Source organism: Heterodontus francisci, chromosome 9 (genome assembly GCF_036365525.1).
Source record: "Heterodontus francisci isolate sHetFra1 chromosome 9, sHetFra1.hap1, whole genome shotgun sequence".
Lineage (NCBI taxonomy): Eukaryota > Metazoa > Chordata > Chondrichthyes > Heterodontiformes > Heterodontidae > Heterodontus > Heterodontus francisci.
Genome location: NC_090379.1, coordinates 36,781,378 through 36,804,952, shown reverse-complemented (window position 1 = coordinate 36,804,952; position 23,575 = coordinate 36,781,378). Strand labels below are relative to the sequence as shown.

Genomic DNA, 23,575 nt, shown 5'->3' with positions numbered 1-23,575 from the left:
GAAGTCATGTTTGACAAATTTGCTAGAGTTCTTTGAGGATATAACAAGCAGAGTTGATAAAGGGGAACCGGTAGATGTAGTGTATTTGGATTTCCAGAAGGCATTCGATATGGTGCCACATAAAAGATTGTTGCACAAGATAGGAGCTCATGGTATTGGGGGTAATATATTAGCATGGATTGAGGATTGGTTAACACACAAGACAGAGTCGGGATTAATGGGTCTTTTTCAGGTTGGAACGACATAACTAGTGGAGTGCCACAAGGATCAGTCCTCGGGCCTCAATTATTTACTATCTATATTAATGACTTGGAGTAGGGGGCAGAGTGTAATATATCCAAATTTGCTGATGATACAGAAATAGGTGGGAGGGCATGTTGTGATGAGGACATAAGGAATCTGCAAGGGGATGCAGATAGGTTGAGTGAGTGAGCAAAAACTTGGCAGATGGAGTTTAATGTAGGAAAGTGTGAGGTCATGCGCTTTGGTAGGAAGTATCAAAAGGCAGACTGTTATTTAAATGGAAAGAGACTTCAAAAAAGTGCAACACAGAAGGATCTAGGTGTTCTTGTGCATGAAACACAAAAAGTTAGCATGCAGGTGCAGCAAGTAATTAAGAAGGCAAATGGAATTTTGGCCTTTATTGCTAGAGGGTTGGAGTTTAAAAATAGGGAAGTCTTGTTACAACTGTACAGGGTGTTGGTAAGGCCGCACCTGGAGTACTGTGTCCAGTTTCGATCCCCGTATTTAGGAAAGGATATACTGGCATTGGAGGCAGTTCAAAAGAGATTCACTGGACTAATTCCTGGGATGAAGGGGTTGACTTATCAAGCACGGCTGAACAGGTTAGGCCTTTATTCATTAGAGTTTAGATGAGAGGTGATCTTATTGAAACGTACAAGATTCTGAGGGGGCTTGACAGGGTAGATGGTGAGAAGATGTTTCCACTAGTGGGGGAATCTCGAACTAGGGGACATTGTTACAGCATAATGGGACACTCATTAAAAACTGAGATGCGAAGGAATTTCTTCTCTGAGGGTGGTGAATGTTTGGAATTCTGTACCCCAGAGAGTTGTGGAGGCTAGATCACTGAAAGTATTTAAAGAGGAGGTAGGTACATTTTTGAAATATTGGGGAGTTGAGGGCTATGAGGAGCTGGCACGAAAGGGGCGGCGCAGTGGTTAGCACCGCAGCCTCACAGCTCCAGCAACCCGGGTTCGGTTCTGGTTCTTGCCTGTGCGGAGTTTGTAAGTTCTCCCTGTGACCTCGTGGGTTTCCACCGGGTGATCCGGTTTCCTCCCACAGCCAAAGACTTGCAGGTTGATAGGTAAATTGGCCATTGTAAATTGCCCCTAGTGTAGGTAGATGGTAGGAGAATTGAGAGAAGGTGAGGATGTGGTATGTAATATGGAATTAATGTAGGATTAGCATAACCGGGTGGTTGATGGTCGGCACAGACTCGGTGGGCCAAAGGGCCTGTTTCAGTGCTGTATCACTCTATGAAAGAGGAGTTGAGGTCTGGGGCAGATCAGCCATGATCTTATTGAATGGTGGGGCAGCCTTGAGGGGCCAAATGGCCTACTCCTCCTATTTTTTATGTTATGTTCTTTTTGCCTAGCTAGCTCCTCTCTGATTTTCAAAAGCCTCCAGAAAATCTAGCATTTTTGCGGCTGTGCCATCATTTACCTCCTGTAACGTATCTTCCACATTGCATCTTTTGATCTCCTATAATATTCCTTGAAATACTTATGTGAATGTTGTTGTGTAATTTGCTAATATGTGATCTGAATAAAATCTTTACATTTGGATCTATACGGTTCAATATGATAGCCTACTGTTAATAGGAATGACTTTTAACAATAACCGATATATAGCGCCCTTAAAGTAGCAAGGCCCATGTTAGGTACACGTTGGTAGCGACTGAAAGCGTAGTTGAAGATAAACATTTTATATAAGCTTTTGAAGGCGGGGGTGGATGGGAGATGATATAAAGGGCTGGCGGGTGGGGGGGGGGGGGGTGTTGCTGGTGGTTGGTGGGGGGAGAGAGAGAATGATGGCATGATGGCTGAAGGCTGTTAAGTTATAAAGTGGAGGAAAGCAGGAATGCACAGTAGACCAGAGTTGGGAGAGAGGAGGGTGTGTGCAAGGAAGTATTGCTGGAAGACATTGTAAAAGTAGGAAGGCCTTGCATGATTTTAAGATAAGGCTTTTAAAACTGATGTGTTGAGGGCTGGGAGTTTAGTTTAGTTTAGAGATACAGCACTGAAACAGGCCCTTCGGCCCACTGAGTCTGTGCCGACCATCAACCACCCATTTATACTAATCCTACACTAATTCCATATTCCTACCACATCCCCACCTGTCCCTATATTTCCCTACCACCTACCTATACTAGTGACAATTTATAATGGCCAATTTACCTATCAACCTGCAAGTCTTTGGCGTGTGGGAGGAAACCAGAGCACCCGGAGGAAACCCACGCAGACACAGGGAGAACTTGCAAACTCCACACAGGCAGTACCCAGAATTGAACCCGGGTCGCTGGAGCTGTGAGGCTGCGGTGCTAACCACTAACCATTAGTGGAGGTTACATTGATATGCATGACCAGTGAATGGGATTTTGTATGGGATGGGATACAGGTGACAGTTATTTGAGTGGTTTGAAGTTTATAAAGTTAAACTTGGGAACCCACAGGGAGTTGTTGAAAAATTGAGTCTAGAAGTAACCAGAAATGTGGATTAAGGTTTCACTGTTGAAGGCCACAGATGTAGAGGATGGATAATGCACCACAGTTTCACAGAATATTGTTGATGATTTTGACGAGAGTGGTTTCAGTGTTGTGGGCGGGACAGAAACTGGCTTGAAGTGATTTGTACAGGGATCATTTCCTCTTGGTTACTTCAACTGCCTTCTGTGATAATTATTTCTTATTCCTTTGTTGAATTATAACAGCATTTTTAAATTCCAGTGCAGTCACTGCTGGTGCCCCAGATGACTGGCCAATAAGAAGTGTGTTTCTAAGCATGAGAATTGCCCTGCAAGCCTGTGTTTTATCAGAATATTGGCACTTCGTTATTAAACAGTTCTGCATGAGCTTTGCTAATGACTAGTGAAATTTCCCCCTTGAGGTTGGCTGAATGTAAATGTTCATCAAAGTTGAGATTCTAAGACATGACCGTCTGTTTGAAGTCCAGTGCATTACTTTTGGAAATACTGGACTGCTGTAACTATGGATTTTGATAAGATATATTATACTTGAATGGTTCATCCAGCATGCTTCAGATAAATCAAAGCTATATGTTACAGCAAACACTCTTGTTTTCCATTTTAGACCCGGGAGCAGGAAGACTTGGAAGAGGCTTTAGAATTTGAACGGCAGGAGAGTGATCAAAGACGAATGCTTCTGCTGAAGGAGGAACAAATGCAGCAGTTGGCGAAAAAAAAGAATAAACAGGCCCTCATTGATGACCTGGTAGGTGTGGATCTTCGAAGACAATATTTTACTTTAGTGTTAGAGGTTTCAATGAGCTAAATTTTTACTGTTAATTCTCATAGTCATTTGGTAGTACAGAACTTGAGTATTGCTGAAAATAGAGAAATTATGTGGAAACTTTTCATCGTGCACTCATCAGGACAACTCGCAGGAATACCAATGAAAGAGCAACAACATATATATACTGTATGAGAAGAGATTGGGTGGCAGAGGCGTTGCCATGGAGAATGCACCAGTTTATGGTGGCTGGCAGTTAACTGCCAAGGTTTGTTTGAAATTTAAACCAGGCAGCTTGACTCTGGTCAAGGCATTGCCCTGAGGAATGAACCAGCGAATGGCTGTCACCTGTTTTGTTTAGTTGCTTGGCAGTTAACTGTTAGTCGCCGTAAACTGGGGTATTCTCCAGGGCAACACCTCTACCAGTCAGAGTCCACTTGCCAACCAATCTTCTCATATAGTATAAATTTGTTATTGCCCTTACATTGGTATTCTTGCGAATTGTCCTGATGAGTGCAAGATGAAAAGCTTCGACAAAATGTCTCTATTTTCAGCAATACTGTTAATTCTGTTTACATGCTCAGAGGCTAATTTTTAAGTGCCAGTGCCCTAAATTACTTCAGGAGTGCTTACTTTGCTTGGAGTGCCAAGGAAGACTGGGTGGCACAGCAGGTTGCACACTGGTCTTTCAGCTCTGGGATTTGGCTTTAGAGTCATAGAGTTAGACAGCATAGAAACAGGCCCTTCGGCCCATCGTGCCTGTGCCGGCCATCAAGCACCTAACTATTCTAATCCCATTTTACAGCACTTGGGCCGTAGCCTTGTATGCTATGGCATTTCAAGTGCTCATCTAAATACTACTTAAATGTTGTGAGGGTTCCTGCCCCTACCACCTTTTCAGGTAGTGCATTCCAGATTCCAACCACCCTCTGGGTGAAATTTCTTTTCCTCAAATCCTCTCTAAACCTCCTGCCCCTTACCTTAAATATATGTCCCCTGGTTATTGACCCCTCCACTAAGGGAAAAAGTTTCTTCCTATCTAACCTATCAATGCCCCTCATAATTTTGCATACCTCAATCATATCTCCCCTCAGCCTTCTCTGCTCTAAGGAAAACAACCCTAGCCTTTTCAGTCTCTCTTCATAGCTGAAAATGCTCCAGCCCAGGCAAGAACCTGGTGAATCCCCTCTGCACCCTCTCCAGTGCCATTACATCCTTCCGATAGTGTGGTGCCCAGAACTGTACACAGTACTCCAGCTGTGGCCTAACTAGCGTTTTATACAGCTCCATCATAACCTCCCTGTTATATTCTATGCTTCGGCTAATAAAGGCAAGTATCCCATATGCCTTCCTAACCACCTTATTTATCTGTGCTGCTGCCTTCAATGATCTATGGACAAGTACACGAAGGTCCCTCTGACCCTCTGTACTTCCTAGGGTTCTACCATCCATTGTATATCCCTTGTCTTGTTAGTCCTCCCAAAATGCATCACCTCACACTTCTCAGGATTAAATTCCATTTGCCACTGCTCCGCCCACCTTACCATCCCATCTATATCGTCCTGTAATCTAAGACTTTCCTCCTCACTATTTACGACACCACCAATATTCATGTCATCTGCGAACTTACTGCTCATACCTCCTGTATTCACGTCTAAATCATTTATGTATACTACAAACAGCAAGGGACCCAGCACCGGTCCCTGTCGTACACCACTGGTCCCAGGCTTCCACTCGCAAAAACAACCCTCGACCATCACCCTCTGTCTCCTGCCACTAAGCCAATTTTGGATCCAATTTGCCAAATTGCCCTGGATCCCATGCGGGACCTTATCAAAAACCTTTGAACGCAGCTCAGACTGCTGTTTTGTCTACTGCCTGCTAGGGCTGAAAGTATAATGATTTGGGGCAATCTCAACCCAGTTCAGAATATGCATAGGCCATAACACGCAACTATTTCTAATTTAGAATTAGAATTAGAACATTACAGCGCAGTACAGGCCCTTCAGCCCTCGATGTTGCGCCGACCTGTGAAACCATCTGACCTACACTATTCCATTTTCATCCATATGTCTATCCAATGACCACTTAAATGCCCTTAAAGTTGGCAAGTCTACTACTGTTGCAGGCAGGGCGTTCCACGCCCCTACTACTCTCTGAGTAAAGAAACTACCTCTGACATCTGTCCTATATCTATCACCCCTCAACTTAAAGCTATGTCCCCTTGTGTTTGCCATCACCATTCGAGGAAAAAGACTCTCACTATCCACCCTATCTAACCCTCTGATTATCTTATATGTCTCTATTAAGTCACCTCTCCTCCTCCTTCTCTCCAACGAAAACAACCTCAAGTCCCTCAGCCTTTCCTCGTAAGACCTTCCCTCCATACCAGGCAACATCCTAGTAAATCTCCTCTGCACCCTTTCCAAAGCTTCCACATCCTTCCTGTAATGCGGTGACCAGAACTGCACGCAATACTCCAGGTGCGGTCTCACCAGAGTTTTATACAGCTGCAGCATGACCTCGTGGCTCCGAAACTCGATCCCCCTACTAATAAAAGCTAACACACCATATGCCTTCTTAACAGCCCTATTAACCTGGGTAGCAACTTTCAGGGATTTATGTACCTGGACACCAAGATCTCTCTGTTCATCTACACTACCAAGAATCTTCCCATTAGCCCAGTACTCTGCATTCCTGTTACTCCTTCCAAAGTGAATCACCTCACACTTATCCGCATTAAACTCCATTTGCCATCTCTCAGCCCAGCTCTGCAGCCTATCTATGTCCCTCTGTACCCTACAACATCCTTCGGCACTATCCACAACTCCACCGACCTTCGTGTCATCCGCAAATTTACTAACCCACCCTTCTACACCCTCTTCCAGGTCATTTATAAAAATGACAAACAGCAGTGGCCCCAAAACAGATCCTTGTGGTACACCACTAGTAACTAAACTCCAGGATGAACATTTGCCATCAACCACCACCCTCTGTCTTCTTTTAGCTAGCCAATTTCTGATCCAAAGCACTAAATCACCTTCAATCCCATACTTCCGTATTTTCTGCAATAGCCTACCGTAGGGAACCTTATCAAACGCCTTACTGAAATCCATATACACCACATCCACTGCTTTACCCTCATCCACCTGTTTGGTCACCTTCTTGAAAAACTCAATAAGGTTTGTGAGGCACGACCTATCCTTCACAAAACCGTGCTGACTATCGCTAATGAGCTTATTCTTTTCAAGATGATTATAAATCCTGTCTCTTATAACCTTTTCCAACATTTTACCCACAACCGAAGTAAGGCTCACAGGTCTATAATTACCAGGGCTGTCTCTACTCCCCTTCTTGAACAAGGAGACAACATTTGCTATCCTCCAGTCTTCCGGCACTATTCCTATCGACAATGACGACATAAAGATCAAGGACAAAGGCTCTGCAATCTCCTCCCTAGCTTCCCAGAGAATCCTAGGATAAATCCCATCTGGCCCAGGGGACTTATCTATTTTCACACTTTCCAAAATTGCTAACACCTCCTCCTTGTGAACCTCAATCCCATCTAGCCTAGTAGTCTGAATCTCAGTATTCTCCTCGACAACATTTTCTTTCTCTACTGTAAATACTGACGAAAAATATTCATTTAACGCTTCCCCTATCTCCTCTGATTCCACACACAACTTCCCACTACTATCCTTGATTGGCCCTAATCTAACTCTAGTCATTCTTTTATTCCTGATATACCTATAGAAAGCCTTAGGGTTTTCCCTGATCCTATCCGCCAATGATTTCTCGTGTCCTCTCCTTGCTCTTCTTAGCTCTCCCTTTAGATCCTTCCTGGCTAGCTTGTAACTCTCAAGCGCCCTAACTGAGCCTTCACGTCTCATCCTAACATAAGCCTTCTTCTTCCTCTTGACAAGCGCTTCAACTTCTTTAGTAAACCACGGCTCCCTCGCTCGACAACTTCCTCCCTGCCTGACAGGTACATACTTATCAAGGACACGCAGTAGCTGCTCCTTAAATAAGCTCCACATTTCGATTGTTCCCATCCCCTGCAGTTTCCTTCCCCATCCTACGCATCCTAAATCTTGCCTAATCGCATCATAATTTCCTTTCCCCCAGCTATAATTCTTGCCCTGCGGTATATACCTGTCCCTGCCCATCGCTAAGGTAAACCTAACCGAATTGTGATCACTATCACCAAAGTGCTCACCTACATCTAAATCTAACACCTGGCCGGGTTCATTACCCAGTACCAAATCCAATGTGGCATCGCCCCTGGTTGGCCTGTCTACATACTGTGTCAGAAAACCCTCCTGCACACACTGGACAAAAACTGACCCATCTAAAGTACTCGAACTATAGTATTTCCAGTCAATATTTGGAAAGTTAAAGTCCCCCATAACAACTACCCTGTTACTCTCGCCCCTGTCGAGAATCATCTTCGCTATCCTTTCCTCTACATCCCTGGAACTATTCGGAGGTCTATAGAAGACTCCCAACAGGGTGACCTCACCTCTCCTGTTTCTAACCTCGGCCCATACTACCTCAGTAGACGAGTCCTCAAACGTCCTTTCTGTCGCTGTAATACTCTCCTTGATTAACAATGCCACACCCCCCCCCAACCTCTTTTACCATCTTCTCTGTTCTTACTGAAACATCTAAATCCCGGAACCTGCAACATCCATTCCTGCCTCTGCTCTATCCATGTCTCCGAAATGGCCACTACATCGAGAGCCCAGGTACCAACCCATGCTGCAAGCTCACCCACCTTATTCCGGATGCTCCTGGCGTTGAGGTAGACACACTTTAAACCAGGTTCTTGCTTGCCAGTGCCCTCTTGCGTCCTTGTAACCTTATCCCTGACCTCACTACTCTCAACATCCTGTACGCTGGAACTACAATTTAGTTTCCCATTCCCCTGCTGAATTAGTTTAAACCCCCCCGAAGAGCACTAGCAAATCTCCCCCCCCAGGATATTGGTACCGCTCTGGTTCAGGTGAAGACCATCCTGTTTGTAGAGGTCCCACCTACCCCAGAAAGAGCCCCAATTATCCAGGAAACCAAAACCCTCCCTCCTGCACCATCCCTGCAGCCACATGTTCAACTCCTCTCTCTCTCCCTATTCCTCGCTTCGCTATCACGTGGCACGGGCAACAACCCAGAGATAACAACTCTGTTTGTTCTCGCTCTAAGCTTCCACCCTAGCTTCCTGAATTTCTGTCTTAAATCCCCATCTCTCTTCCTACCTATGTCGTTGGTGCCTATGTGGACCACGACTTGGGGCTGCTCCCCCTCCCCCCTAAGGATCCCAAAAACACGATCCGAGACATCACGAACCCTGGCACCTGGGAGGCAACACACCAACCGTGAGTCTCTCTCGTTCCCACAGAACCTCCTATCTGTTCCCCTAACTATGGAGTCCCCAATGACTAATGCTCTGCTCCTCTTCCCCCTTTACCACTAAACTGGTAATTTCATACAGAGGCTTGCCTGAGGAAATTAATCATTGATGGGATGCGTTTCTGAAGAGACACATTGTTGAAGCAGGGGAAAAAATAATTTTGACAATGTCTACAGAGGAGAATTCTGGGAGTGTAAGAATTTGATGGAACAATTTGGAAGAGACCTTTGAGAAGCACAGAGGATGCAAGAGATGACTATAGCTAAATATATGAAAGTACAATACCGAAATGTTTTTTGAGGATTGTGATAGGAAAAGATTAAAGAATGTTAGAACTCTAAGCCGAGAAGCAGTGAAATGGGAAAAATAAATGCTAGAATAGTAAATTTATATTAAATATCATCTAAAAAGTGGAGATAATTTCAGTAATATACCCAGAGAATTTTGACATCAATGTAAAGATGTTTGATAGGTTAGTGGGGCTTAAGATGAAAAAAATTGCCAGATGTTACAAACCTTTGAATGCTGAAGGTATATATCGTAGGGTGCTGAAAGAGACCAGGAAGAAAATTAGTAGGCCCTGGCCCTTAAGGTAAAATCGCGAATTACTGGTGAGGTTAAATACAGTCTCTGTGTTTAAAGAAAGCGCCAAATATGACGCTGACAGATGCTGACATTGGGAACAGATATTTCCCAATGTCAGACAGATTTGGGGTTTTCCGGTGGGCTTTTAAAAATTGGTCGGAACCCGTCAGAAAACCTTGAATCTGTCTGAAGTTGGGAAACTGCTGTTCCCGATGTCAGCTCCTGTCAGCAATGAAGCTGACAGCGCAGTTTTTTGTAAAAAAAAGGTGGTCTTGAAGAAGAAGACGATAGAACATTTCTGATCTCTGAAATATATTGGTGGGCCGGATGGAAACCTTTGGCAGGCTGGATCCTGGCCCGCAGCCTATATGTTGGATAACCCTTTTGTGCATGTTATAGATAAGATAGATAATGCTAGGTCCCCACCAGCCAAGAATGAGGCACATTTAATTTTGTCATGAACATTGATTTTAAACTGTTACTGGAGTGAAGAAAGGACTCGTTAAACAGATCAGCTGTGGCTGGAAAATACATTTGCATATTAACAGACGGTGATTGGAAGGACAAAGGACCATTCCCTGCTACATTCAACCCACAACGGACTTTGATCATCAGGTATTGTGTAAAAGAGGAGCATTCCAGAGACTGCTAAGATGCGACAATCCAAGATGTGATCAGACCGTTAGTCACATGATTAACCTGCTTGGCAACCTGGGCTTTTCTGAATTGTACAAACAGTTTGAACTGAGAGTGTCTGTTTGCTCCTGAACTGAGAAGATCTCTCTCCTGTCTGCTCGCATCTCTTTCTCACAAGCCTCTGAATCCACTGAAGACACATGAACCCCAAGAGAGAAAAGTCTCCTACAGCGAACAAGATTTAAGAAGAATACTGGGCCCCATCAAAAAGCAAGATCTACCTATATCAAGGACTCTACAGTGAGCTTGAAGAACCGTAACAAAAACTCTTCAGTAATGCGTATGCATGCTAGCGTGGGCGCGTCGTATATTTGTCGACGTCAACCAAATTAGAGTTTAAGTTCAAGTTTAATAAATTTCAACTTTTCTTCTTTAAACCTAAGAAAGCCTGTTTGTGCTGGTTTCTTTGCCTTATAATTGGAAAACGGTGAACAAGAATTCACCAAGGGGGAGCTAAAAGCCCGATGTGTTTAAAATTAAACCGTGTTACAGTAAGACCAGGTGAAGGCTGAAAGGGAACCCTAGACCTCTTTCTCAGCTGGTCGTAACAATAGAAAGTAGCACTGTATATGATGCTATTTATTCAGACTTTCAGAAAGCTTTTGACAAATTTCCTCATAAAAACACTTCTATTTAAACAAAAAGCTGCAGGAATCCAGTGTAGAATATGGGACTGGTTTAAAAAAAATACCAATTTGAAATAGGACACAATACTGATGAACAGTATATTGTGAGACTAAGGGAGAATTTGTGTATGCCCCATAGCCTGTCTCATCTACATAAATGACTTGGATCCAGGAACCAACGAATAAACTGGTGACACTAAAATAACGAGAGCGAACAGCAGAGTGTATAGAAAAATATTTCCAAAAGACTTTAGGTAAGTTATTATGCAAATGAACGAATAAGAAATTCAATTGAACATTGATAATCCTTTCCTCACCTAGCATCCACACATCCTTTTTTTTATATTTTAACATTATTGGGAACCTGTATTCCAAAGATAAAAATCAACGCATTCCTTCTCTTGTCTCCTCCACCTCTTGATGGCCAGCATAGGTTACTGGATAGCAATCAGGAGTAGGAATTCCGATTTGCTTATTTTTTTCTCTCTCCAACCTGTGAGCAGTGAGGCATTTGTAGTGCCCAAACTGCTACATTGAGCTAAATCTGCATGAGCCATGGATTGAGTGTGGTATCTTCTAATGTGTTTGGTGTAGTTTCACACTGTGTGATGCATTTGTTCAGTTAACCAGGAGCCAACTTTTCCATTTTTTTTTCATTACAGTGAGGCTGGGAATTAACTTTTTTGTGTGAAGCAGACAATGAACAGGAGATTGGTTATATTGCAAAATTGGTTAAGTTCACATAGAGCTTTGATTAGGCTGAAGTGAAATACGGCATACATTTCTGTTTGCTGTGACATCGGCAAGCCATTTTAGACCAGGGAACTAGTCAACAGGATAGCAACGAGTGTGATCCCTGGTGTTGGAGGAAGAGCTGTGAGGAACGGCTTGAAAGGCCAAGGTTCTTTAGCCTTGAAAATAGATGCATTTGAGTGGATCTCCTAGAAGGGGATCAAGAAAGTAAACTCAGAACAGTACTTTCAGATATATAAGGCAGAACAAAGAACAAACAAAGAACAGTGCAGCACAGGAACAGGCCCTGCGGCCCTCCAAGCCTGCGCCGATCTTAATGCCTGCCTAAACTAACACCTTCTGCACTTCCAGGGCCTATATCCCTCTATTCCCTTCCTATTCATATATTTGTCAAGATGTCTCTTAAACGTCGCTATCGTATCTGCTTCCACCATCTCCCCTGGCAGCAGGTTCCAGGCACTCACCACCCTCTGTGTAAAAAAAAAACTTGCCTCGCACATCCCCTCTAAACTTTGCCCCTCGCACCTTAAACCTTTGTCCCCTAGTAACTGACTATTCCACCCTGGGAAAAAGCTTCTGACTATCCACTCTGTCCATGCTGCTCATAACTTTGTAAACCTCTATCATGTTGCCCCTCCACCTCCGTCGTTCCAATGAAAACAATCCGAGTTTTTCCAACCTCTCCTCATAGCTAATGCCCTCCAGACCAGGCAACATCCTGGTAAACCTCCTTTGTACCCTCTCCAAAGCCTCCATGTCCTTCTGGTAGTGTGGCGACAAGAATTGCACGCAATATTCTAAGTGTGGTCTAACTAAGGTTCTGTACAGCTGCAACATGACTTGCCAATTTTTATACTCTATGCCCCGACCGATGAAGGCAAGCATGCCGTATGCCTTCTTGACTACCTTATCCACCTGCGTTGCTACCTTCAGTGACCTGTGGACCTGTACGCCCAGATCTCTCTGCCTGTCAATACTCCTGAGGGTTCTGCCACACAAAAGGATATTGTTTCAGGGTCTAGAAGGGCAAATCTAAGACACCAAAGTATTTATTTACATAGAGGGTGATATATTAAAGAAAGAAAGACTTGCACTTTTCATGACCACCAAACATCTCAAAGCACTTTACAGCCAATGAAGTACTTTTGAAGTGTAGGCACTGTCTTCATGAAAGAAACACAGAAGCTAATTTGTGCACAGCAAACTCCCACAAACAGCAATGTGATAATGATCAGATAATCTGTTTTTGTGATGTTGATTGAGGAATAACCGTTGACTTGGGACACTGGGGATAACTTCCCTGCTCTTTTTTGAAAGAGTGCCATGGGATCTTTTACATCCATCCGAGCAGGCAAATGGGACCTGAGTTTAACGTCTCATTAGAAAGAGGGCATTTCCAACACTGCAGCGCTCCCTCAATACTGTGTTAGCCTTGATTTTTGTGCTCAAGCCCTGGAGTGGGACTTGAACCCATAACTTTGTGACTTAGAGGCAAGAATGCTGCCAACTGAGCCACGGCTGACAGGCAAATGAAATATATAGAAGAAGGCTATTCAGCTCCATACCGCACATGAATCATCTCCTTTTCCATTTACCTCATCTCAGCCTTTTAACATATCTTTCTACTCCCTTTTCTCTCATGTACTTGTCTAGTTTCCTTTTGACAACATCTAAGTTGTTTGCCTCAACCACTTCCTGCAGTAGCAAGTTCCACATTTTATTGAGTCTTGGAATAAAGAAATTTCACTTTATTTACCTATTAGATCTTTTAGTAACTATCTTGGATTTATGCCCCCTAGTTTTAGATTCTCCCAGAAACTGGAAATGTTCTCTCCACATCTATCCTGTCCAACCCATTCATAATTTTAAGGACCTGACGGGGGTTGTTTTCTTTGGAACAGAGAATGCTGCAGGGAGATTTAATTAAGGTGCACAAAATTATGAGGGACCTAGATAGACTGGATAGAAAGGCCCTATTTTCCTTAATAGCGAGGTCAATAACTGAGGGCATAGGTTTAAAGTAATTGGCAGAAAGATTCTAGGGGAGTTGAGAAGTTTTTTCACCCATAGGGTGGTGGGGGTCTGGAACTCATTGCCTGAAAGGGTGGTAAGAGGCAGAAACTCTCAACGCATTTAGAAAATACTTGTGTATGGGCTTGAAATGCCGCTATCTATAAGGCTATGTACCAAGAGCTGGAAAGTGGGATTAGACTGGATAGCTCTTTTTTTGGTTGGCACAGACAAGGTGGGCTGAATAGCTTCCTTATGTGCTGTAAATTTTCTGTATTTCTTTATTTCTTTTTAATCAACACTTTAGAAGGAGCTATTATGCCTCAAAAGAGAAGGATGAGAGATTATTCTGAGCCAAGACAATTCTTTGAGTCACAGTGACGTAATTTCGAATCTCATCTCTCAAGTGAAATAGGTAAAAGCTAGTTTGGATTGCCAGTCACACAACTCCGTCGCTGCTTTAAGTGACATTCAGCTGGAAGAAGAGTAAAGAAAGACTGCAAAATGGAATCAACAGAAACCCAAGTACAGTGTCAAATGAAATTTTGAATACAGTTTCTGAAGAACAAAAATCCTGTTCATTCTAATTATTGGGTTTAATAACCCAGTAGCTAGATATGGTATGGTAGGAATCCTTCCTATGTTCCTATATCGCAACATGGGGAAGAAGGGGGAGTATTTTTTTCTCTCTGCCTAAAATCCTAATGTGTCATTAATGTATCCCATAGGAAAGTTCCCAGCTGCCCGCTAGCATGCTTTTGGCTCAGCATAAGGACCGGGCTGCACAACTGGAAACACAGTTGGAAACACAGCGGCAAGTCAAATCTGTCACATTCTCAACTGGCATCAAAATGGTAAGGGATTCTGTACTTTGCAAATGGTATAATGGAACGACATACAGTTAATACTTGCTCTGTATAGCTTTTCAATATGTCGTATAGGACTTGCTTTATGAATCCTAACTTGTCTGAATTTTCTGCTTTGAGACTACTGAATGCACATCTGGACAGAATTAATGTTAAACTTCAAAAGTAAAACATTACATCAATGGAAACCTGATCTGTGCACAGCATTTGAATTAGTTGAGTCAGGAGGAAAGCATAGGCTTTAACTTTGCTTTGCCTTACTCTACCTTGTCCTTTCACCACATGGTGATGTGTAAAATTAGGGATGCAGCAATGTCAGGAACTCATGGGTGGAAATCTATGTCGCTGCACCATGTTGCTTAGTGGCATTTTTGCTCTAATGTCACATCATTCCTGACACTGTTCAATTAAGAGTTCGTATATATATATTGTCATTTTTCCATTGTTAATATAAAGACCAAGGAAGACATGCTGATATAGCCTTCAGCAACACTTGGCAAGTACAGTTTCTCCAGACTCAGGGAATCACTGCTACCTTCTTGATCATTAATTGTTAAAGTCTTAGAGTACAGCGAGACTACTGAATAAGGAGATAAGAAAGTTTGCTTACTATCCAGGTTTTCCCTCCTATGAAGGCCTGTACATTCCAAGATCTTCCTATCCACCCCCACTGCCATTTGGGAATTCATGAAACATAGTTTACGGTTATTGTGTTTATTATATTTCAAATTCCCCTATTGTTGGAGGGGAAAAATAAACTACTTGGCCTTTTACATAACATGGAATTGTAAAATCACGTGATTCCTATCCCAACAATGTGACTTTTTTTTATTCTTTCATGGGATGTGGGCATTGTTACGACCGACCGCTCCTGTCAAAGCCCCCAAACAAAATATATGATTCTGATTGTGGTGGGACCAACGCACTGTTAATTCAGCCCCGTCGTTCCATAAATCGGCTAACATATCATTTAAAAACTTTCCAAATTAAAGAAAGACCCAACAAATTGTACCATTTATTAACCCCCGAATGAGGATAACCAAACCAGGTGTCTTTAAATCAACAAATTAACTCTTTAGTTAAAAGAACTAAATTCTGAAACACTATGAACATTTAAAAATAGAAAAATTAGAGTCCTTGCAAATTTACAGTCCAATGTTGTTTGAAGTCCCCCGCAGAATGTTGTTCGAAATCCCCCTCAGAATGTTGTTCGAAGTCCAGCGAATTTCAACAATTAACAACTTGCAAACACTTTCAACAGAATCATTCTGACTTTAGAGTTTTTGAGGGATAAAAGATTGTCACAGTCTGACTTCCCTTTCTTAAATTTAAATTAGCAGAGATCTCTGTCTTGGCTTGACTTTTTAGAATTTTGAGAGATAGTAATTAATAGTAATAGACAAAAATCCTATTTCCTTCAGTTTAAATGGTTGAGAGCTCTTTTTCAGTGCTGACACCACAGCTGTCTGTGCCTTCTGTCTGTGCGTTCAAACTGTCTTACTAACTGCCAGTTCAAACTGAATGTATTGCATCAGACTCACTCCCAGTGGCTGTTTCCATGGTATCGAGAATGCACCCTTTGAATCGCAGTCTCCAAATGGCTGTTTCTAAGGCAACGAAAATGCACCTTCCTATAACTCCTAAGGCTTGCCGGCTCTTAAAGCAATACTGATCCCTTGCAAGCCTTAAAGGCAAACCGCATATTCCAAAAAAAAACTACAGGACCGTGACAGCATCACTGGCAAGGTCAGCATTTATTGGCCATCCCTAGTTCCCCTTGAGAAGGTGGTGGTGAGCTGCCTTCTTGAACCGCTGCAGTTTATGTTGGGTAGCTACATCTTAGAAATTGTGGACTTCGATTCTCCATGTTGACAACTTGTGGTTACTTCAACAGTATGAAATGTTATTCACTGAGGAAGATATTACAAGGTAATTAATCCAGATTCTCTTGCAATCTAGCATTTTTGAATGCTTTAAAAACCTTTAAAAATATGAAAACCCTGAAATTTCTTAGGGATTCTACTGTGGCCTCTGTTGGAGGCCAATGGAACTTGTGTGGATACAGGGTATACCTAGTTGTGTAGAATATCCACTGTTTCTGGGAGTTTCCACATTGCTTTGTAATGGGTTTAACTTCTGTTCATCCCTTAAGGCAATAGGGACTCCCTGATATTGAGCCTCAGTTGAACATGTTTCAGCAGTGACAGTGCACTGAAAGAGAAGTAGGCCCCACTTGTGGAGTCTAGGCATGGCAAGGGGCCTGGAACTCCTGAGGAGGCAATTTCTTTTTAAAATTGCTTCCTGGTTCAGTCCTCTCCTTTTGGGGCAGAGGGCACCAAAGCAGCACCCAACATTATTCTTCTGCCTTCTGGCACAATGCAAATGAGGAACCCTCTCACTGAGCCTGCAAACTGCAGGTATCAGCAGCGTGCGACTCTGGTACAAACACTAGAATTGCTGCCCATGAAATTCTGGATCCAAATTCTCTACTCCGAATGCACAAACATGTGAAATTTTAATGTTGAGTATTCAAGTTGATTTTAAATCATGCAACAATTTTTATTTTCAAGTGTTTTCTGAAAACAAAAGGTTATTTTAGAGCTATAATGTATCTGTGGCCATTAAAAATTTATATAATACAGTACTAGTTAAGAATTAGTAACAGTTCTTATTCCAGCCATAGCATTTTGTCATTTCTGATTTGGCTGAATAGCTTGTATATACTTCTAAAGAAACCTGAAGTGGCAGTATCTGAGTGCCCACCCGGAAAGTTCTTTGCTTAAATAAAATTCAGCTGTTAAAATAAAACCACAAGGTCAAAACCGCAGTGGTTAGCACCGCAGCCTCACAGCTCCAGGGACCTGGGTTCAATTCTGGGTACTGCCTGTGCGGAGTTTGCAAGTTCTCCCTGTAACCGCGTGGGTTTTCTCCGGGTGCTCTGGTTTCCTCCCACCGCCAAAGACTTGCAGGTGATAGGTAAATTGGCCATTATAAATTGCCCCTAGTGTAGGTAGGTGGTAGGGAATATGGGATTACTGTAGGGTTAGTATAGATGGGTGGTTGTTGGTCGGCGTGGACTCGGGCCGAAGGGTCTGTTTCAGTGCTGTATCTCTAAAATAAAAAATAAATAAATTCTGATTGAAGTGAATCTTTCGAAGCATGTGTCTGTAACAAGTCAGTACAAAGTGCTGAGGCAGTAAACAAAAATATATAATTATATGGAGGGGGTTAATAATTTTTGATTGCCTAGCTGCAAATTCATAATTCATAGTCAACACAGGAACAGGCTATGTTAGACCTGGTAATGTGTAATGAGACAGGATTAATTAATGATCTCATTAGGCAAGGGTTATCATAACAGGATAGAATTTCACATTCAATTTGTGGGTGAGAAACTTGGGTCTGAAACTAATTCTTCAATTTAAATAAAGACAATTAGAAAGGTATGAAGACAGAGTTGGCTACAGTGGACTGGGAAAATATGTTAAAAGGTAAGATGGTAGAAAAGCAGTGGCAGACACTTAAGGAGATATTTTGTAACACTCAACAAAGATACCATTGAGAAAGAAAGACTCTGAGAAGGATGCACTATCCGTGGTTCACCAAGGAAGTTAAGGATGGTATCAAATTGAAAGGTGTAAAATGCTGCGAAGATTAGTGGTAGTCCAGAAGATTGGGAACATTTTAGAAACCAGCAAAGGATGACTTAAAAAGGGAAAAATTACAATGAGAGTAAACTAGCATGAAATATAAAAACAGACAGTAAAAGCTTCTACAAGTATATAAAAAGGAAGAAAGTAGGTAAATAAACATTGTTCTCTTAGTGGGTGAGACTGGGCAATTAATAATGGGAAACAAGGAAATGGCAGAGACTTTGAGCAAGTATTTTGGGTGTGTCTTCATAGAAGAAGACACACACACAAAAAAAAATCCCCAGAATAGTAGAAAATCAAGGGGCAAAAGGGAGGGAGGAACTTAAAGCAGTCACTATCACTAGAGAAAAAGTACTGGGTAAACTAATGGGACTAAAGACTGACAAATCCCCTGGACCAGATGGCCTGCATCTTAGGGTCTTAAAAGAAGTGGCTGCGGAGATGGTGGATACATTGGTTGTAATCTTCCAAAAAAAGTCACTAGATTCTGGAAAGGTCCCAGCAGATTGGAAAACTGCAAATGTAACGCCTCTATTCAAGAAAGGAGGGAGACAGAAAGCAGGAAACTATAGGCTAGTTAGCCTAATATCTGTCATTAGGAAATACTGGAATCCATTATTAAGGAAGTAGTAGCAGAGCATATGGAAGATCATAATACAGTAAAAACTTTGTTATGCGGACCTGAGAGGTGCTGATTCATCAAAAATGAACAAGTTGGGCCTCTATTCATTGGAAGTTCAGAAGAATGAGAAGTGATCTTATTTTAACATATAAGATTCTGATGGTGTTTAACAGGGTAGATGCTGAGAGGATGTTTCTCTTCATGGGGAATCTAGAACTAGGGGGCACAGTTTCAAGATAAGGGGTCTCTCATGTAAGATGGAGATGAGGAGGAATTTCTTCTCTGAGGGTCGTTAAGCTTTGTAGTTCTGTACCCCAGAGAGCAGTGGAGGCTGAGTCATTGAATATATTCAAGGCTGAGTTAGACAGTTTTTTGATCTACAAGGGTGTAAAGGGTTTTAAGAGGCAGGCAGGAAAGTGGAATTGAGGCTACAATCAGATCAGCCATGATCTTCGTGAATGGTGGAGCAGGCTCGAGGGGCTAAATGGCCTACTTCTGCTCCTGTTTCTTATGTTCTTAATTTAAAAGCAAACATTTTTCATAAGAATTCTTGTGCTCAATAAATTGAGGGAAGACAATATTGGAAAGAACACTTTCCACTTCAGGCACCCAGTTTCTGTATTCGCCAGTCCTAGGACAAATGTATTTAGATTAAAACACCCTCAACTTTGACACAATCTCAGCTTCAAGTACAGAAAAGCACCCCAGCTGCACCAATCCAGCACTTTACCATTTTGCACACCTATCATCCTGTGATCTCTCAAGTCCGGTTAATTTTTGCTGTAGACCAGGTTGGCTAAGTACAGGTTGTACAGCCTGTACAAACAGGTTGTTTGTGGCTAAGTACAGGTTTGAGATTGCCCAAACTCATTTTACAGCCTTGACAACTAGCAAATAGCAGACTTTTGTCCCATTATTCACAACAGGATTTGAATCCAGGTGATACACGTGAAAAGCCAGCATATCACATATTTAACAGAACATAACAGGTTGTCTGTGTTTTTTTTTGCACCAAGCAATTGGAGAGTTGGGAAGGACTATCAGGGTGGCATATTTTAGCTTGGGTGTTTCCTTTCATTTAATGGAAGATAAAATTCATTGAGTCCGAGAGAGATACAGCACTGAAACAGGCCCTTCAGCCCAACAAGTCTGCGCCAACCAGCAACCAACCATTTATACTAATCCTACATTAATCCCATTTTTCCTCACATCCCCACCTTCCCTCAATTCTCCTACTACCTACCTACACTAGGGGCAATTTTTACAATGGCCAACTTACCTATCAACCTGCAAGTTTTTGGCATGTGGGAGGAAACCGGAGCACCCGGAGGAAACTCATGTGGTCACAGGGAGAACTTGCAAACTCCACACAGGCAGTACCCAGAACCGAACCTGGGTCGCTGGAGCTGAGGCTGTGGTGCTAACCATTGCGCATCTGTGCCGCCCCAATTGTACTTGATCTTTTGATTGCCTTATGCTTATTTTAAACTTAATATTGTTACCAGCTTGGAAACCCTTGAACCATGTCTCCCTACCTGGTAAATAGCTTACCTACTACAAGTGTCACCATGCCTCCCAGTTGGCACCATTGAATACAACATGGGGCCAAACTGAAACTGACCCAAAAGTCACCAAATCCCAGGATGCGATGCCGTAGGCTTGAAAATTAGTCTAAAGTGTAGTTTTACGGGGTAAAAAGAAAATAAAGACTTGCATTTAGAGAGCACCGTTCTTGGCCACTGGACATCTCAAAACACTTTATAGCCAGTGAAGTACTTTTGAAGTGCAGTCACTGTTGTAATGTATGAAATGTGGCAGCCATTTTGCGCACAGCAAACTCGCAAACAGCAATGAGATAATGACCTGATGATCTGTTTTTTTGTGATGTTGCTTGAGGTATAGATATTGGTCAGGGCACCAGGGATAACTCCCCTGCTCTTCGAAATATCCCATTGCCATGGGATCTTTTATATCTATCTGAGAGGGCAGGCGGGGCATCAGTTTAATGTCTCATCTGAAAGATGGCACCTCCAGCAGTGTAGTACATCCTCAGTTCTGCACTAGAGTGTCAGTCTAGGGTTTTGTGCTGAAGCCCTGGAGTGTGACTTTCTGATTCAAGGGACAGTGCTCCCAACTGAGCTACAATAGCTCCAGCGCAGTTCTCAGGTCTTCCATTGTTTACAGCGGAGGCATTCCAAGATCATAGGGATTATAACAGTTAATGACATCACTGTAGCTGTTTAGCAGGGAGGGAGAGCGGTTTGAAGGATTCCATTCTGGCAAGATCTCCGTAGGTTTAATTTTAATTCTTTGAACAAAAAGTACAGACTTTCATTCCTGTTTAATTAAACCTTTTGCTTCATTTGTAATCCTTTCTGTCTCTTGGTATGTTACTGGTTGTTTTGTTTATACATTTTTTTAACAATTTAAACCAATGGCCCCCTCAAAATGATTCAGTTTTGATATTTATGTACTGCTGAGTTATTCAATTACCATTTGATACTTGGAAACCATAAAGACTGTCATTTGGCACAGTTGGATGTGCCTTAGTTGTTTCTTAGTCCGACTGCTAGAATAACTGAGGCTTTGTCAGTGTTGTCCACATTCTGAGCTTAAGTTTTTTTTTTTAAAAATTCAGCGTGCTCTAACAGTGGAAGTAATATGGTTATATTTCTGGCTGGGGTTAATGATGTGACTCGACCCGGTAGGGATATCACATTCTGATCTTTTCTGCGGAGGCATTGAGGTAGTCCATGGAGGCAAACATGGTTTAGACCAGGGGTGTCCGACTTTTTCGCGAGGGGCCACATTACAAATTTTGTCCTACATAGGGGGTCGGTGAGCAACTTTCAAAAGGATAAAGACATTTGAGATTTAATATTAATCAAAACAACAAAAAATGTGCATTTTTGTGAATAAGCTGTAAATGAAACTACTAATTTATTAATTTACAATGTTGAACACCGATTTAGTGAGATACCTAGCATTCCTTTTGCTTGCACAAGTAGACAATGTCTGCCGCACACTTGATGTAGCGATGCAGAGTATTCCAGATAGATGTCCATCTATCAGGAGCGATCGTGATCACGCTCTCTCTCCCCCTCTCTGTGTCGGTCTCTCTTCCCCCCCCCCGTGTCGGTCTCCCTTCCCCCCCCCCTGTGTCGGTCTCCCTTCCCCCCCCTCTGTGTCGGTCTCCCTTCCCCCCCCCTCTGTGTCGGTCTCCCTTCCCCCCCCCCTCTGTGTCGGTCTCCCTTCCCCCCCCCCTCTGTGTCGGTCTCCCTTCCCCCCCCCCTCTGTGTCGGTCTCCCTTCCCCCCCCCCTCTGTGTCGGTCTCCCTTCCCCCCCCCCCTCTGTGTCGGTCTCCCTTCCCCCCCCCCCTCTGTGTCGGTCTCCCTTCCCCCCCCCCCTCTGTGTCGGTCTCCCTTCCCCCCCCCCCCCTCTGTGTCGGTCTCCCTTCCCCCCCCCCTCTGTGTCGGTCTCCCTTCCCCCCCCACCCCTCTGTGTCGGTCTCCCTTCCCCCCCCCCCCCTCTGTGTCGGTCTCCCTTCCCCCCCCCCCCCTCTGTGTCGGTCTCCCTTCCCCCCCCCCCCTCTGTGTCGGTCTCCCTTCCCCCCCCCCCCCTCTGTGTCGGTCTCCCTTCCCCCCCCCCCCCCTCTGTGTCGGTCTCCCTTCCCCCCCCCTCTGTGTCGGTCTCCCTTCCCCCCCCCCTCTGTGTCGGTCTCCCCCCCCCCCCCCCCCCCCCCCCCCCCCCGCTGTGTCGGTCTCCCCCCCCCCCTCTGTGTCGGTCTCCCCCCCCGTGTCGGTCTCCCCCCCCCCCCCCCCCGCTCTGTGTCGGTCCCCCCCCCCTCTGTGTCGGTCCCCCCCCCCCCCCCCCCCCCCCCTCTGTGTCGGTCTCCCACCCCCCACCCGTGTCGGTCTCCCCTCCCTCCCCCCCCTCTGTGTCGGTCTCCTCTCCCTCCCCCCCCTCTGTGTCGGTCTCCCTCCCTCCCCCCCCCCCCCCCCCCTCTGTGTCGGTCTCCCTCCCCCCCTCTGTGTCGGTCTCTCTTCCCTTTCGCCACCTGTCGGTCTCTCTTCCCCCTCGCCGCCATCTGTTTGTTTGTCTGTCTGTCTCTTCCCTCCCCCAACCTCTTGCCGACCAATTAGCGTACTCTTGTCATACAGTATAAAGTTTTTGTTTTCCCTTACATTGGTATTCTTGTAGATTGTCCTGATGAGTGCAAGACGATAAGCTTCGACCACATGTCCCTATTTTCAGCAATGCTATAGGTCACAGACCTGAAAGGTTATCTCTTTTTCTTTCTCCACTGATGCTGCCTGACCTGAGTATTTCCAGCATGTTGTATTTTTCTTTCAGATTTTCAGCAGTATTTTGCTTTTGAATGGGATAGGATTATTTTCTTAACCCCATGTAGTTGTGTGGATGCCAGTTGAGTGGAAACTGAGTTCTCTCATTGGGAATCGATCAGGTCCTGCTGAAGCTGCTAAATTCCTGTGTTAAGTTAACGCTCTACTCTTTTGTATAACCTTTAAGGTATGAAAGGAATTCTGTAGGATCAGGCTCCATGGGAGACTTACCTGTAGATTTAGTTGTAAAATATACCAGCATATATACAACTTTTCTGTAACTTTTCAGGAAAAGTGCAACATTTAATTAACTTAACTGGAAATTACTGGCTTTTCATTTGCCACATTTCCAAGGCTTGAGCACAAAAACACAATCTCTTGTGGAAACTCGACTCCCAGTGGCTCCTTTCAGTGCCATCAATGAATTGGTTGGGAAGGGGATCTACAAGCAAAGATTAGGTGACAGGACACCATGTTTTTGGCACCTAGACTGTTCAAGAATAGAAGATGGCAAATCAAAATA

At 43.6% G+C, this 23,575-nt stretch overlaps 1 protein-coding gene across 1 annotated transcript in view; it reads left to right on the top strand.

The window, feature by feature from the left end:
* Positions 1-23,575, top strand: part of mnat1 (MNAT1 component of CDK activating kinase) — a 256,635-nt gene that overhangs the window by 121,214 nt on the left and 111,846 nt on the right. The window contains exons 5-6 of the mRNA XM_068038275.1: positions 3,333-3,473; positions 14,297-14,422. Coding sequence (XP_067894376.1) covers positions 3,333-3,473; positions 14,297-14,422 — 267 coding nt within the window. The remainder of the gene's footprint in view (positions 1-3,332; positions 3,474-14,296; positions 14,423-23,575) is intronic.